At 43.8% G+C, this 15586-nt stretch overlaps 1 protein-coding gene across 1 annotated transcript; it reads left to right on the top strand.

Annotated features, from left to right (window-relative positions):
- The first annotated feature begins 8581 nt into the window (after positions 1-8581).
- Positions 8582-15586, top strand: ACBD7 (acyl-CoA binding domain containing 7). The gene is made up of 4 exons (XM_033166058.1): positions 8582-8821; positions 15067-15184; positions 15275-15337; positions 15422-15586. The coding sequence occupies exons 1-4, from the start codon at positions 8810-8812 to the stop codon at positions 15493-15495; spliced, it is 267 nt and encodes an 88-aa protein (XP_033021949.1). The 5' UTR covers positions 8582-8809; the 3' UTR covers positions 15496-15586.

Genomic DNA, 15586 nt, shown 5'->3' with positions numbered 1-15586 from the left:
AAACCGGCGGGACCAGCAATTCCTGAAGGATTGGACTAAATTTGAGAAATATTTGAAAGACAATTGTAAACAACAAATCACGCTAGTAGGTTTGCAAGAAGTTTTGTAAGGTTAATTTTAGGAAATATTACGGAGATAATTTTGGAAGGTAATAATTATTGTGATAAAAAGTAATTGTGAAGTTGGAAATACAAGAAGAATTGTAGGAAATTTGAAAATCTTGAGAAGTGGTTGATGGAAGTCAAAAATATGTACAAGTGATGAATATCAATGGATGTTTAAAAGAATGTATGCAAAATTTAATAAAAAAATATTATATAAAAAAGAAAACAACAAAGCACTACCCTGGACTCTGCCAACAATGTGCATTATCTAGTCAAATTCAATATTTAAGCTTCCCTTGTCTCTCTCAAGAAGACATGTCACAACGTATCTGTGTATCTGACTCATGTCTCAATGCATCAGTGCAACGTCTCTATGTTAAACCATGTCTGTTCTATCATCAACTTTACTTATTTAAAACAAAATCGAAAATTCTTTCTAGTAGCACCTTAGAGACCAACTGAGTTTGTTCCTGGTATACCAGGAACAATCTCAGTTGGTCTCTAAGGTGCTACTAGAAAGAATTTTCGATTTTGTTTTGACTATGGCAGACCAACACGGCTACCCACCTGTAACTTTACTTATTTAAACCCTGCTCTCTCTCTCCCCCACCCCGAAGCAGGACTTACAGCAGCTGACGAAAATTAAAACAAACATAGGTAAAACATAGGAAGCTAAAGTATATATAAAGGATAATAGATAAAAAGTAATGAGAATACCTAAGGAGTAGATTTAGGAAGGCTGCTTGTTTGCTCAACCTCTGTCGCTGCACTTGAGATAGAGGCTCTGGGGCAAACTGTGGTTGCACGACTCCTAAATAGGGGACTGCACTAGTTCAAGGAGTGGGCAGAAGATCGATTAGTATCTACTGGGACATCGCTGGGTAATTTGCAATAGCTTATCAAGAATTTATGGCTCCCAATTTTTCAGCAGCAGAAACATAATGGCCTTCCCCACAGAAAATATGTTGCTGAACTGCAGAAAGCTAACCAGGAGTGGACTTTTTTATGCAAAAATTTCTTAGTTCGGATTTGGAACGGAAAACAGAAGTCTAGACTCAGAATACGGTGCCGCGCACCCTGCTCTTTAAATCTTAAATGTTTTTATTCCTGGCCCTGATAGGTAGATCTACAGGCACTGAAATCTTGAGCATCCCTGCACTAAATCACTTCCGAGAATCTAAAATTCAAGGACTACTTCGGATTGCAGCTGAGATGAGCGTCTTTGAAAGCTTCCTTAAGCGTAAAAGGAAAAAAAGCTCCTCTTTGCAAGTTAAACAAAAACGAAGCCCGACCTTTCCTGTTAAAGACGCGTGCTCATTACCGGCCTGCTCTCTCTCTGCTCCGGCAGCAGGAAACATTCGGAAACGTTGCTACAACCTCTGGCCGCTGCACGTGTAGACTTGGCCATAACCCGCCCCCATCTCCATCCCCACGTGGCAACAACCAACCACTATAGCAGGCGGCAGGACTCCTTCCGACCCTCGTGTGCGTCCTCCCTCAGTCTCCTCTCCGGCAGCCGAGAGCGCTGCGGCCCCGACTTCCTTCCCGCGGCCTTCAAAACCTTCCTGAACGCGCGGAGGGAAGCGGAAGAGCCCGGCTCGCCTGGCCCAGGACCGCCCTCTTTCCAGGCGGAGCTTGCGCCCGGAAAGCGAGGCGCAAGGCAGGCGCGCAAGACCGCGGCCGCCAGAGGGCGCTGCGAGCGCAGCCTTGGTGTAGGTTTCGTGCGAGCTGACGCCCGACGGGAGCCCCGCTGTGTTCGACGGGGCTTTACTCCGAGGATAAGGTCACGAGGGGGGCTACAGCCCAAGCCTTTATGCCGTACTAGTTCCTGGCTGAGCGTTCCCTCGGACTCCCCACAACCCAAGACATCGGGGAAGACATCCAACACCCCCCTGCAGTGCAAGAATATGCAGCTGTCCCATACAGGGATTGAGCTTGCAACCTTGGCGTTATCAGCTCTCAACAAGTCCAGTGACATCTGGCCAGGCATGGAATGCCCATCAGTGCACGATATCAACCATTAGACCTTCCCACCGTTTCCCTCCAGCTGGCAGAAGTTCCTGTGCTACAGAGAGAGAGAGAGAGAGAGTATACACATACATACATACATACATACATACATACATACATACATATACCGGTATATGTGCAGATCTGGGTAGTTCAACAGGTACAGCTTTCTCCTTCGGTAAGCAAATTGACAATACTGTAGTGCAGGGGTGGCCAACTCCCAAGAGACAGTGATCTACTTACAGAGTTAAAAACTGGCAGTGATCTACCCCCTTTTGGAGGGTTCGGGTCAAAGTTGTTGAGCTTTTTGGGGGAGGAGGAAATCCCTGTTTTTTAGGCATTCAGGTCAAATTTGTTGTTGAGCTTTTTTTTAGGGAGAAGGAAATCCCTGGTTTTTTGAGGTGCAGGGCAAAAAAATAGCTTTTTTTAGGGGAGCCAAAGTTGTTGAATTTCTTTGGGGGAGCCGGTGATCTACCACAGACGTTCCATGATCTACCGGTAGATCACGATCTACCTGTTGGACGTACCTGCTGTAGTGGAATATCTGCTTGCTATTCTGCTGTTAGAGACAAAGTACAGGAGTCCTACTAAAGGAGAGAAGTAACAGTTTTAAATAAATAAATAAACAGTATTAAATAAAACCCAGCAGCAAACGATCTAAGCGGGGCCACCAAGTCCTTGCTTGTCAGGCAGAGCCCGCAGGTCCCTGCAGAATAAAGGAATGAGTCCAGCCACCAACCGGAGCAAATAGCTGTAGACCAAAGTTTATTGCGCAACAGGTTCAAATAGGAATTTTGAACCCTGAGTATGGGGCAACATTGACTTTTAAAACTACCCACCACATCCAGGGATACAGTTCGCACAGCATCATTGATACATCATCTTTACATCACTGACATGTCACAAAAGGGGAGGGGTAGACCGGGGTTGTTGTTGTTGTTCAGTCATTCAGTCGTGTCCGACTCTTCGTGACCCCATGGACCAGAGCACGCCAGGCATGCCTATCTTTCACTGCCTCCTGCAGTTTGCTCAGACTCATGTTGGTAGCTGTGAGAACACTGTCCAACCATCTCATCCTCTGTCGTCCCCTTCTCCTTGTGCCCTCCATCTTTCCCAACATCAGGGTCTTTTCTAGGGAGTCTTCTCTTATGAGGTGGCCAAACAGAGGTTACACTAGTTTAACCTTGGCAAACATGTCCAGATAAGTCCTTGGTTCAAGATTAGCATAAGCAGACATGTCAGGTCAAGACCCAGGTATAAGATTAGCATAGGCAAACACCTCTGAAGTCCCACCACCCAAAGTACAGTAGAACTTCCTTTGCATGTCTGGACCCCCTGGCAAGGCTGGTGATGGGATTAGGCTTTCCTTGGCCAACAATCAGCTCAGCAATTGTCACCTCTGGGCACTTCCTGGAGTCCCTTTTTCAAGGCAAAATATCATTGGAATGGAGGAAACTGGCAAAGGAGTTGATTTTATATGATTTTTAAAGCTAGGTAACTTCCCTGAGCTGTCAAGTTGAAAGGATACATTTAAGCACAATATTTGTAACATTTAACAACTTTAAAGATGTCCCCCCCCCAGTAATTTCCATAACATAACACTTTACAGCATGGACAGCTGCCCCCCATCAAGTAAAACAATAGAAATACTCTTAACTAACTGACCATTCACATTGGTTCTGCCCCCTCTAACAAAAGTCCTGCCCCCCCAAAAAAAATCCTGGCTACACCCATGCTTTAAAGGCTGGCAGCTTTATGGTAGTATATATTTCATCTGCCAAATGACTGAATGAATAAAGTTGAATGAACTTTATTGTTTAAAGTCAGTATCATTATAAATACACCAAAAAGTCACTTTGAGATAGTCTGGACAGGTGCACACACACACACACACACACACACACACAAAAACCCTGCTGCTCCCCCACGTAAACCACATACTAAAAAGGTAAAGGTAAAGGACCCCTGACAGTTAAGTCCAGTCGCAAACGAATCTAGGGTTGCGGTGCTCATCTCACTTTACTGGCAAGGGAGCCAACGTTTGTCCGAAGACAGTTTTTCCGGGTCATGTAGCCAGCATGACAAAGCTGCTACTGGTGAGCCAGAGCAGTGCACGGAAACGCTGTTTACCTTCCTGCCAGAGCAGTACCTATTTATCTGCTTGCACTTTTGACATGCTTTCTGTAATAAGAGTTAAAAGGGGTCCTTCTCCGGGAGGGAGCTCAGACCTCCGGCAGAGCACAATTGGAAGCCCTTACCGGATAGTAAAATGACAGAGACCAGACCAGAATTCTAGTGAAAAGCAAGGCGGCTAGTTAAGCCTGATCTTTATTAAAAGCTGTTGCAACAGGGTGCTCCACACACACACACACACACACACACACACACACACAGGAGGGAGGAGGAGGGACCCAGAACAAAGGTGTGCCCGCCCTTAGATATATATATTTTAAATTGCCCGCCCTGGAGTCCAAGACCACCCCCAGAAACACCATTCCTACATCACAGAAAACGCGGTCTACAACAGAAATCTGAGTGCATTGTTTATTTCCTGTCCTGCATTATCTGGGTTTTGACTACTCTTTTGTTATTATAACTACTTAATTCCTGAATCTAGGTCACAGGTCACAGGCTCACACCCTGTTCATATCTTGAATGTGCCCTTAAGACAGGATTTGTGAGGAAAGAGACAATGGGGAGGTTTCCCACTTTGACCTTTCAGAGAAATATTTGAGGTCAATTTGTTCAGGACCTAATCTGTAGGGTTGCAGACATGTGGTTTATATATACAGTTATGAACATTTAATTTTTTTACATATGACCTTAAAATTCTTATTACATTTCGAACTGCTAGGTTGGCAGGAGCTGGGACAGAGCAACGGGAGCTCACCCCGTTGCAGGGATTCGAACCGCCAACCTTCCAATCGGCAAGCCCAAGGTTCAGTGGTATACACCACAGCGCCACCCACGCCCCCCAAAACCACATATTACCCCCCTACAATAAACTTTAAAATACATTAAACATTGCTAACTTAACGATCTAAGGTGTAGCAAGATCAAGTGGAGGGGGAGCTCCTCTTTAAACCTGTACAATCTTTTAGTACAATGGCAAACTCCAGATGTTTTGGTACTACAACTCCCATTATCCCTGACCACTGCTCCTGTTAGCTAGGGATGATGGGAGTTGTAGTCCGCCCTCAGGCCAAGTTTGCCTATGCCTGCCCATTTAGGATCAATGATGTAATGCAAGTGTGCATGACGCATCAGCCCTAATGGGCAGGAACAAACTAGCACTGCATGAAATAAACACTAGGTGGCGCTAAATGAGCGATGCGTGTAATGGGATGCACATTGCAACCATTCTGGCTTCAGTGCATTCCAAGGGCACGGCGGAAATTCAATGTATTCCGGTGCAAAATCTTTGTTGGCTGACAGACAGCATAGAAATAAACTGTAACATAATATTCAGAAGGAAGCAATACATACATTCCAGTGACCCAAGTCTTTTCTTTCAGTTTACTTTGTTCCCATTTTAAACTGCAAATGGAGGAGGACTGGTTTAAATTACATTTGGGTGGGGAGGGGGGAGGTTTGACACAGAGAAAGGCAAGGATTAGTGTTGGACTGCTGCAACAAGTTTGCTTATTTTTAAAAAGTTTTGGCGTAAGCTGAAGTTTGAGACATTAACCGGAGACATCCCGCCAATGTGCTTCCTTGGAGCTGGGAGGTCACAGGGCGCTGGGAAACAAATGAGGTAATTTGCATCAGGTGACGATGACATGACTCTCTCATCTCTGGTGTACTGATCATAGTTAAATTGCAGCTTGAAATGCAGCAGGGGGGAGCAACCCTGCTGCGTTTTAAACTGCCAATATGCATATGGCCTATTTCCAATAAGCATTTGAACCCCTCCCTCAAAATACTGACAAGTTTCCTTGGCAGCCAATGAGTCGCTGATTAACAATTCCATTTTATTTTATCGCCTTTCCTTGCTGTTAGATTTTGCCCACATCAACACCATACATATAAAGCACTGTTGTTGTTGTTGTTGTTGTTGTTGTTGTTGTTGTTGTTGTTTTATTGGTTTAACAAAACAGAAAACCAAATCAAACAATATATAGCAATTAACAAAAATAAAAAAAACCATCCAAAATTAACACTCCTTAAGTACCCAAAAGAAAGACACAGAATTAATTTCATCCTTTACTAATTCTAATGTGACTCCCGGTCCCGGTCCCCCCCCCCCCGCCACTGTGGTTCCTAAGTTCCCTTTCACTGCACACTTAATTTTATCTCTCCTAGATTCTCTATCATTTTTGTTCTGTAACAGTCTCCTGTTTTCAAGCAGAAACTCAATCCAAGCCTGCCAATGAATTGGTAATATTACAATGTTCTTTTAAGTAATCTCTATAAATATTCCGGGACGTGGGTGGCACCCGCGATGGGGTGAGCTCCCGTTGCTCGGTCCCTGCTCCTGCCAACCTAGCAGTTTGAAAGCACATCAAAGTGCAAGTAGATAAATAGGTACCGCTCCGGCGGGAAGGTAAATGGCATTTCTGTGCGCTGCTCTGGTTCGCCTGAAGTGGCTTAGTCATCCTGGCCATTTGACCTGGAAGCTGTACGCTAGCTCCCTCAGCCAGTAAATCGAGATGAACGCCGCAACCCCAGAGCCGTCCGCAACTGGATCTAACGGTCAGGGGTCCCTTTACCTTTTATAAATATTCCACTCTCTGTTGAATATTTGATATGTATGGTCTCGGAATCTTGCTGTTAATCTTGCTAGTTCAGCATTTCTAACATTTTACTTTGCCAATCTAACTTTGTGGGCACAGAGTCCCCTTTCCATATTTTAGCAATAATGATCCTAGCTGCTACTACCGCATATATAAATATTTTCCTTAATCTTTTTGGGATTTCATTATTCATTATGCCTCGTAGGAAGGCTTCAGGCTTCTTTGGGAAGGTGCATTTAAACATTTTTTAAAAAAATCATTGCAAATTGTTTCCCAAAAATCTTTGATTTTCTTATAGTTCCACCACATGTGGATCGTGGTGCCTTCCGCCTCCCTGCATCTCCAACAGATGTTTGATCTGGTTTTATACATTTTGGCGAAGTTTACAGGTGTTAAATACCATCTGTAGAGAATCTTCATGCAGTTCTCCTTCTAGTCATAGTTTGCTGTGAACTTGAGGTCCTCCCTCCACAGCCTCTCCCATGATTCCATCTGGATGTTGTAGCCAAAGTTTCCAGCCCACTGCACCATAACACATTTCACTTCCTCCTCCCAGTCAAGAAGGAGCTTATACATATTAGAGAGCGTTTTCTTATTTGTGTTTATGAAGTCTTTTTCTAATTTTGAAGGTTTCGTGGAGAATCCTTTCTGTTTATCCTTTTGAAATGTTTCATTTATCTGAAAAGCACTATCAACCACTTTTAAAAGTCATGGCTTGTTGTTATTACTATTCAGTAAATCTGTATACTGCCCTTCATCTGTAGAGCTCAGGACAGTTTCCCTAAAGTATCCTGGTGACTTCCATTTCAGTGTATCTGAAGAAGTGTGCATGTACACGAAAGCTCACACCAAGAACAAACTTAGTTGGTCTCTAAGGTGCTACTGGAAGTAATTTTTTATTTTATTTTGTTTTGACTATGGCAGACCAACATGGCTACCCACCTGTAACTGGGATCTGAAAGTTTGTAAAGGGTGCTGAAAGTTGTTAGGAGACCTTTATCCCCCCCCCCCCCGCAGTGCTAGAATACACAGAGCTGTTTAACAATCAATCCTTTTTCTTACCAGGGAACTCTGGGAATTGCAGCTCTGTGAGGGAAATAGAGAACTCCTAACAACTCTCAGCAGCCGTAATAGTATTTTTATTTATATCCTGGTTTTTAAACCAACAGATATGCAACACAGCTTACAAGGCTTATAAACATACAGGTATGCAATAAAACGAACGATAGACCGAAACATACAATATGACAGATGGCAGAACAATAAATCAGCAATAAACAAAAGGCAGCTGAAAAATAAGTCATCCTAATTGGAAGACAATAACAATAATAACATGGGGAAGTAAAAAAATTCTTAAGCAACCACCTTGAGGCTATAAATAACATGGGGAAGTAAAAAAATTCTTAAGCAACCACCTTGAGGCTATAAAAAAGGGGACCCAGTGGCTTTTTGCAGGGAGAGTATTCCGCAGGCGTGCTACTGAGGAGAGCTGCAGTCCAACAACATCCGGAGGGCGACCAATTCCCCAATCTCCCCATCGTCAGAAGCGATGGTACACTGCAACATTTTGTTGCAGGTCGGACTTGAAGATCAGTCCTTTTCGAGCGGGTCCTCTGCAGCTAACAGCATTCGGCGCTGCTCACCACTGCCCCCTAGCGACTCGACGGGCTGCTGCCGCAAAGCCCAGCCGCCAATCACCAAAGCGCGCTGCCTCGCCGCAGCTGGTCTGGTTTCCAAGGCGGCAGCAGCAGCAGCAGCAGCAGCGCAGCAGCAGTAGCATCACCTACTTGGCTTACTTTTCGGGAGCTCGCGCCTCTGGTGCGACGTCATAGTGCCGCCTTGTCCAATGGGGACGCTTGGGCCGATGGCATTATAAATAAGGGCTGCGAGAGGGAGCTGCGGCTTCGTTCCGGACGGGGGCGGAGCTTTGCTGAGAGCGGCTGCCGTCGCAGGTTGTGCACCATGACTCTGGAGGTAAGGGAACCTCGGGGGAAGGAGCGGGGCGGGGGGAAGCCGGGCGGCGCCTGAAGCAGCGACGTTAACGCAGCTTCTGGAGAAGGTGGGATCGCCTGGCGCCGAGAGTGGTACTTGGGGAGGAATCGGAATAGCGGGGGAGGGCTGCTTGTCCTCAGGTTTTGCAGTAGTATCCGGTGAGTTGCCTCATGTGCTGTGCAAGATAGGCTGCTGGGTTGGGTTGGGTTCGATCCAATCCAGCGAAGCTATTTTTGTTGTTTAGTCGTGCCCGACTCTTCGTGACCCCATGGACCAGAGCACGCCAGGCACTCCTGTCTTCCACTGCCTCCCGCGGTTTGGTCAGACTCATGTTGGTAGCTTCGAGAACACTGTCCGACCATCTCGTCCTCTGTCGTCCCCTTCTCCTTGTGCCCTCAATCTTTCCCATCACCAGGGTCTTTTCCAGGGAGTCTTCTCTTCTCATGAGGTGGCCAAAGTATTGGAGCCTCAGTTTCAGGATCTGTCCTTCAGTGAGCACTCAGGGCTGATTTCCTTCAGAATGGATAGGTTTCCTTAAGCTATTTTTAGGCAAATCCTATGCCTGCACCGTGCAATCCTATACCTGGAAGGATTAAGCCTCATTGAACTCAATATAACTTATTTTTGAACAGACATGTATAGAATTGCTGTGTAATACACTCTTAAAAAAAATAAAGTACAGAGGAGTGTGTGACTTGGGTTTCCCTATTTGATTATTTCCTACACCTTTTGGTTGGAAGGGAATCCCCCCCAGCTGTTTGGCTCAGGGGTCAGCCCTGCGGAGATCAACTGGAACCCCCCCCCCAAATAAGTCACCATAACATTGCACCTCATGTCGAAGTATGTAGGTGTGAGGACTTAGAACTTTAAAACCTGGAGAGTTATAGCCGTGCATTTGCAGCTCCTCCAGCTAGTACTGATCGATGAAGCATAATGTGATTAAACAGTTCCTCCACGGTTCCACCCGCCCACACAAATGTGAGTTGCAATCCATTTAGCGTTGAAACCATAAACTTGGGCAAGTTTGCGTGCACAGTTGCAGAAGATCTGTGGAATTGCTTGGGGGCGGGGCAGGGACCTACCTGCCTGATGGACTGGTTTGGGGTTTCAGCTTTAGAGAATTATAGGGGAGAGGTGGAGAGTCTTGTCTTTCAGGAATTGGGACACTTTGAAAGACTGCTTGCCTTTAGGTGCTGCATGTTCATTTTTTGTCCATGTGCTAGCTAGTCTCCACTGCGAGTTAAGTGTGACTGCGCAAACACTTACGGGGCTTCCTCCATCGGAGCATTTATGGCTGGGGGACCAGCAAAGTTTGAGGACTGCAACACACTCCACTTGCATGCTAGGATCGGAAGCCGCAGTCTCTTCTCTTTTTCTGATGTGCAGACCTCAGCTCTTTCCTACTTATTCTGCTGGGCCAGCATTAGCATCATGCAGAGAAGGGCTAGGAAAAGCGAGAGTTGATGCAGCTGGTGAAGGCAGAGACAGCACAGCAGCATCATAATCCCTCACCCAGAAGTACTCAAAATGCCGCTACTAACTCTGCACTCAGCAGCTCTGCTTAACTGCCTGGATTTTGGCCGAATCTTTCGCAAGGGGGATTTGAGGACTACAGATGATTGTTGTGTAACATGCAGTCTTTGTGACTCTCTGCACATATGCAAGCCACACAGCCACCCGCTCCAATTTAAATGAATGGCTGGTAGCTTGTTTCTTATAATGCCATCTAGATGTAGAAATGTAATAAAGCAACAGGAGCAATTTAGAATTAAAAACACAACTGTTTTTCCACATCAATTGCAACAGTAAATAGATTTCAAGATTTTGTTGTTTCTTTAATAATATTTGTATGCCACCTTTGTGGTTAGTGGGGTTCTCCCTCCCCCCCCCATAAATGTCTTTCCCCCAAAGTGCATGGCCATGTAGGGGCTTTCTTCTCGGTTTTGGCATTCCAGAAAGGATGCTGCAGCATGGAGACAGTCGGTTGCGATCTATTTTATACATTTATGTAGGCAATTCTATATTGTGCAATCAAGCTATGCCTTCTGGGTTAGCTGTAATATGCTATTTGCAAAAGAGCTCACAAGGTGATTACAGAATATTTAGGGATAACTAATGAGATTACATATTCATGAAGTTTTTTTTTTAATGTTTCAGTGCCCCTGTAACAATACAGATCTTCCTTCTCCTATTCAGAGCAAGTGCCAAAACAAAATTAAAAATTAAAAATAAATCCTTCTAGTAGCACCTTAGAGACTAACTAAGTTTGTTCTTGGTATGAGCTTTCGTGTTATTTTGTTTTGATTACGGCAGACCAACACGGCTACCTACCTGTAATCAGAGCAAGTGCATAAGTGACTTTACACAAACAACCCTGAATATAGTTATAATTTACCAGATAATTTAAAAGCACCTCCACTAAGAAGTATGAGATTTTATGTTCTTAACCAGAGGGGCATTTACTGGGATTCGTTCTTTCTACAAAGCCATTGCCACCCAGGTTGGTATCCTTTAAAAAAGCACAGGTAGGTCTGCATGCTGAAAAGGACGTCAGGGTTACATCGCACAATAGCACCCCTCCCCCCATGCTATGCCCCTGGCAGGCCACTCTTGAGTTGGCAGTGCAGTCCTATGAATAGTGCAGTCCCAGTAATCAATGGGGCTTCCTCCTAAGTACATAGCATTGCAGCCAAAGGGTACTTTTAAAAGCAATGATTTAGGCCAGTGGTTCTAAAACTTTTTTCCTCTAGGCCACACTTTCAGAATAATAATAAAATGATAAGAAAAGAAACTGGAAAAGAAATACATTGGAAAACAAAAAGGAACAACTCCTAGCAGTGCTTGATTTTGAAAATATACCCATATTCTGCAAATAAGAAAACAAACTGATACTATATCATCTTATACTATACTACACTGAAATTTTAAAATGTTTCTTTGATTGTCCTTTAATCTTCCCACCACACTTGCCATCTCCACCTGTAACACCAGTGTGACACCCCATGCCCTGTTAAGGCCACTGATTTAGGCTGTGTATAAATCACTGTGTTTAAAGTGCATTCCCTGACCCCTGGAAGAATCACTGGAACCAATTTACCCCTCACAGGCCTACAACATAAATCACTCTTTGAAAACTACAGTTCCAAAGATGTGCATGCTAGGGGTGGGCAGGCAATTGCTGCTCAAAGTAAAAAAAAACAACTACTACTGGACCAACTTAAGCACTTGGATATAAGTGTGTTTCTTTTGATCCTTGCTATTGCTTGAAAAACAACTCCTGGTGATCAAGTTTGTAATAATCCTATTGACTATTCATATTCTCTGGAACTGAATAGTTCACCATAATTTTATGGCAAGCTTTTTATGACTAAAAGGTAAAGGACCCCTGGCAGTTAAGTCCAGTTGAGAATGACTCTGGGGTTGCAGCGCTCATCTCGCTTTACTGGCCGAGGGAGCCGACGTTTGTCCACTGACATTTTTTCCGGGTCATGTGGCCAGCATGACTAAGCCATTTCTGGCGAAACCAGAGCAGCGCATGGAAATGCCATTTACCTTCCCGCCGGAGTGGTACCTATTTATCTACTTGCACTTTTACATGCTTTTGAACTGCTAGGTGGGCAGGAGCTGGGACCGAACAATGGGAGCTCACCCCGTTGTGGGGATTTGAACTGCCGACCTTCCAGTTGGCAAGCCCAAGAGGCTCAGTGGTTTACACCACAGTGCCACCCGCATTTTATGGCTAGGTGTAGTTAAATCTACTGTTCTAATATTAATAGAAGCATGTGGGAAGAAAGAACAGAATCTTTTTTTGGGGGTGGATAGTGAGAATTAATCAACAGAAGGGTGGGAAACCAACTCTGAATTTGTAACGGTATTGGTATCAGTGGGTCTAAAGTAGGATAGCATGAATTAATGAATGGATACCATGGTTACACATAGTGGAAACAGTAAAGAATGGGTGCCCTGTTATAACTGCTCTGTAATGGAACACAGTAGCTCATTGTTTAATTTCAGTGATGTTTGTAGTTGTTTCATCTAATGAATGTTTGTTGGGGGAGAGGTTATGGGAATTTAAGAGCTGACAACCGCATCTTTGTGAGCCAAGGATGAGTTGATTAAGAGTCCAGATTTTAGTGCTGGCTGGCTGCCTATTTGGAAAGCTTCATACTGAATTGTTTGTTTCTTTGCAGTATATTACTTTCTGATAGGAGAGACAGGTTCCTTATCACACCTTTGTTAAAATAGTCACGATGCTTAACCCAACCTTTATTTCTCAGAACAGACATTAGAGCATTTGCGAGGAAAGGGCCCGGTTGATTTGCCACAGGCTGGCATGCAGTTCTGGCAGGATCATTGTGTCATGAGCTTTGCACAAAATATGCATCCTACTGCTCATTCATATAACTGCAGGTCTGCCTGGAGATTTCACAGTGCTAACCAAATAACTTAGCAATATAACCATCAGGGCATAGGTAATGCATGCCAGTTGTTGGCAAAGACGAAAAGCGTCAATACAAGAACTGTACTATGTATGGAGCAGTAGCTCCTTTCCTGCATCACTGTAAGGCATCTCTTGTGACTTAAAATCATAGCAAGGGCAGATGAGAGAATTATTGACACTGACTCAAGGTTACCCTGAAGTAGCAGAATAAAAAGATGCTGGGCATGTCTTGCTTTTTGTAAGATTAGCTCTGCTCTAAAGGGGAAAGGAGATTGCTAAACCATGTGGGCGCTAGACTAGCATCTTTATTTTTAAGGGGTTTTGTGTGGAAAAAGTGGCCAATGTGCTATATAAATGAATATTTAAAACTAGTCAAGTTCTTCATTTAGAATTCTTGAAACATGATATGTGAATATTGGAGACTGACAAAGAGAACTGAAAAAATAGGCTTTCCACTCCCACACATTTCTCTTTTTAAAAACACCGTTGTCTGTTCTTGGAGCTAATTCACAAAGATTTACACTCCCTCTATCCTTGATTTACTGGATTCACTTATTAAAAAGGTTCCTGCTCTTGGGAGCTGTCATTAATGCAAATATCAAAGCCACACACTTGGACTTGAGAGGATTAGGGTGGAAGAAGCTGTTTCCAGCCAAAAACCATTCCCCCCCCCACCCGGGAAGGAAACCTTTTTTAAAAAAATCTTGAACTTGGGATAACTGTCTTTTTTCAGCTCAAAGACAGAAGAACTTTGATAGCTGATTGTGCGTAATATGTGGTTCCATCACTAGTGTGGTTATATGACAATGCAGGCTAACTGAGCATGGCCCTTATGGAGAAACAGGAGCAGAACTTGAATCCTTGACAACAGTCACTGTGTTTCTCACATCATGTAGTTCTGACCTCAGTGTACTTGAAAACCAGTGGAGCTGAGAGAATATTGAACGGATGGCAGCCATGAAGCCCACAATGAGGCCTTTTGGCAAGCTGCTAGCTCACCCTAGCCCACCTGACAGAAATCTTAGGATACAATGAGCATAAACCTGCTTTGTGGTGGAACACTGTTATACTGATATGGAAACAATAAAATCTCATGCTTTTTACTCAAAAATAAACTTGGGTAGGTAATTTCAATCTATAAACATGCTTTAAAATCAGTGAGCCAAATTAGCCCCTTGCTGATCATTGAAGTGTTACAGAGAAATAAACCAGCGTTAAGGCTGCCATTTTATACCTGCTTTCCTGAGAGCAGGTCCATTGGGACTTTTGAACCAACGTGCATAGGATGGAGAAGTAAGTGATCTTAAATATTGGTCCTGTTGCAGATGAGCATATTCTGGCCTGGTAGTATAATGTGACATTTTTGTAGCCATGTCAGACTGATAAAACCGGCTTACGTCAAATGAAACCTTATACCCAAGAATAGAAAAATACCAAGGCAAACAAAAAGAAACAACCCAATTTGCTGACAGAGCTGATATTGAACAGAGTTGGAAAGATGCCCAGTGTCTTCAGTAGCTGCATTGCAGCTTACACAGAGAAAGAGAGTGAGATTCAAGCGATGCTACAACTTGACTACATGCAACTGCTGGTTGCATGGAAAGCTTTTTACCATAACTCTCTGGTAGATCATTTGTCTTGTGTTTCAGAAGTTCCCAAGTTCAATCTCTGGCATGACCAGGTGGGGCTCAAAGAGACTCCTCCCTGAAGCATCAAACTCCTTGGAAGCAATATATGGCTGTTTTAAGTGAAATTCCTGTGGTTTTGTTTTTTTGCCTCTCTTCAGGCCGACTTCAACACCGTGGCAGAGAAAGTAAAAAAACTAAAGACCAAACCAACTGATGATGAGCTAAGAGAACTGTATGGACTCTACAAGCAGTCGACCGTGGGAAATATTAATATTGGTAACTTTGTACATACCTACATGTTGATGTATTCATTTCAAAGATACTTTGCGTGGTTTTTTTTGATACTTAGTTGTTGTCTTTTGGCAGAGTGTCCTGGGATGCTGGATTTGAAAGGCAAAGCAAAATGGGAAGCATGGAACCTTAAGAAAGGTGATGGATTTATTGCAACTCTTTATTATTCTGATTCAAAATAATGTCATGTGAAAATAACAAGGCTGATTTTCCCCTTTACAGGTATGTCAAAAGAAGATGCCATGAAGGCTTACATTTCTAAAGCAAATGAGCTGATAGCGAAATATGGACTGTAGATTTTCTTTGAACAATTAGTTCAAAGGCAAGGGCACTGCTCATTTTCAGATTGATGTGAACATCATTATTTGCAATAAACTTTTTTCCCCC

The sequence above is a fragment of the Lacerta agilis genome, chromosome 12, assembly GCF_009819535.1.
Source record: "Lacerta agilis isolate rLacAgi1 chromosome 12, rLacAgi1.pri, whole genome shotgun sequence".
NCBI lineage: Eukaryota > Metazoa > Chordata > Lepidosauria > Squamata > Lacertidae > Lacerta > Lacerta agilis.
This window is presented reverse-complemented; position numbering and strand designations above follow the sequence as displayed.

Excerpts from the sequence above, each read along its gene's own strand:
- ACBD7 (XM_033166058.1), top strand. Across the intron at positions 15,185-15,274 it reads CGTGGGAAATATTAATATTG|AGTGTCCTGGGATGCTGGAT; the intron begins GTAACTTTGTAC and ends GTCTTTTGGCAG. Across the intron at positions 15,338-15,421 it reads AGCATGGAACCTTAAGAAAG|GTATGTCAAAAGAAGATGCC; the intron begins GTGATGGATTTA and ends TCCCCTTTACAG.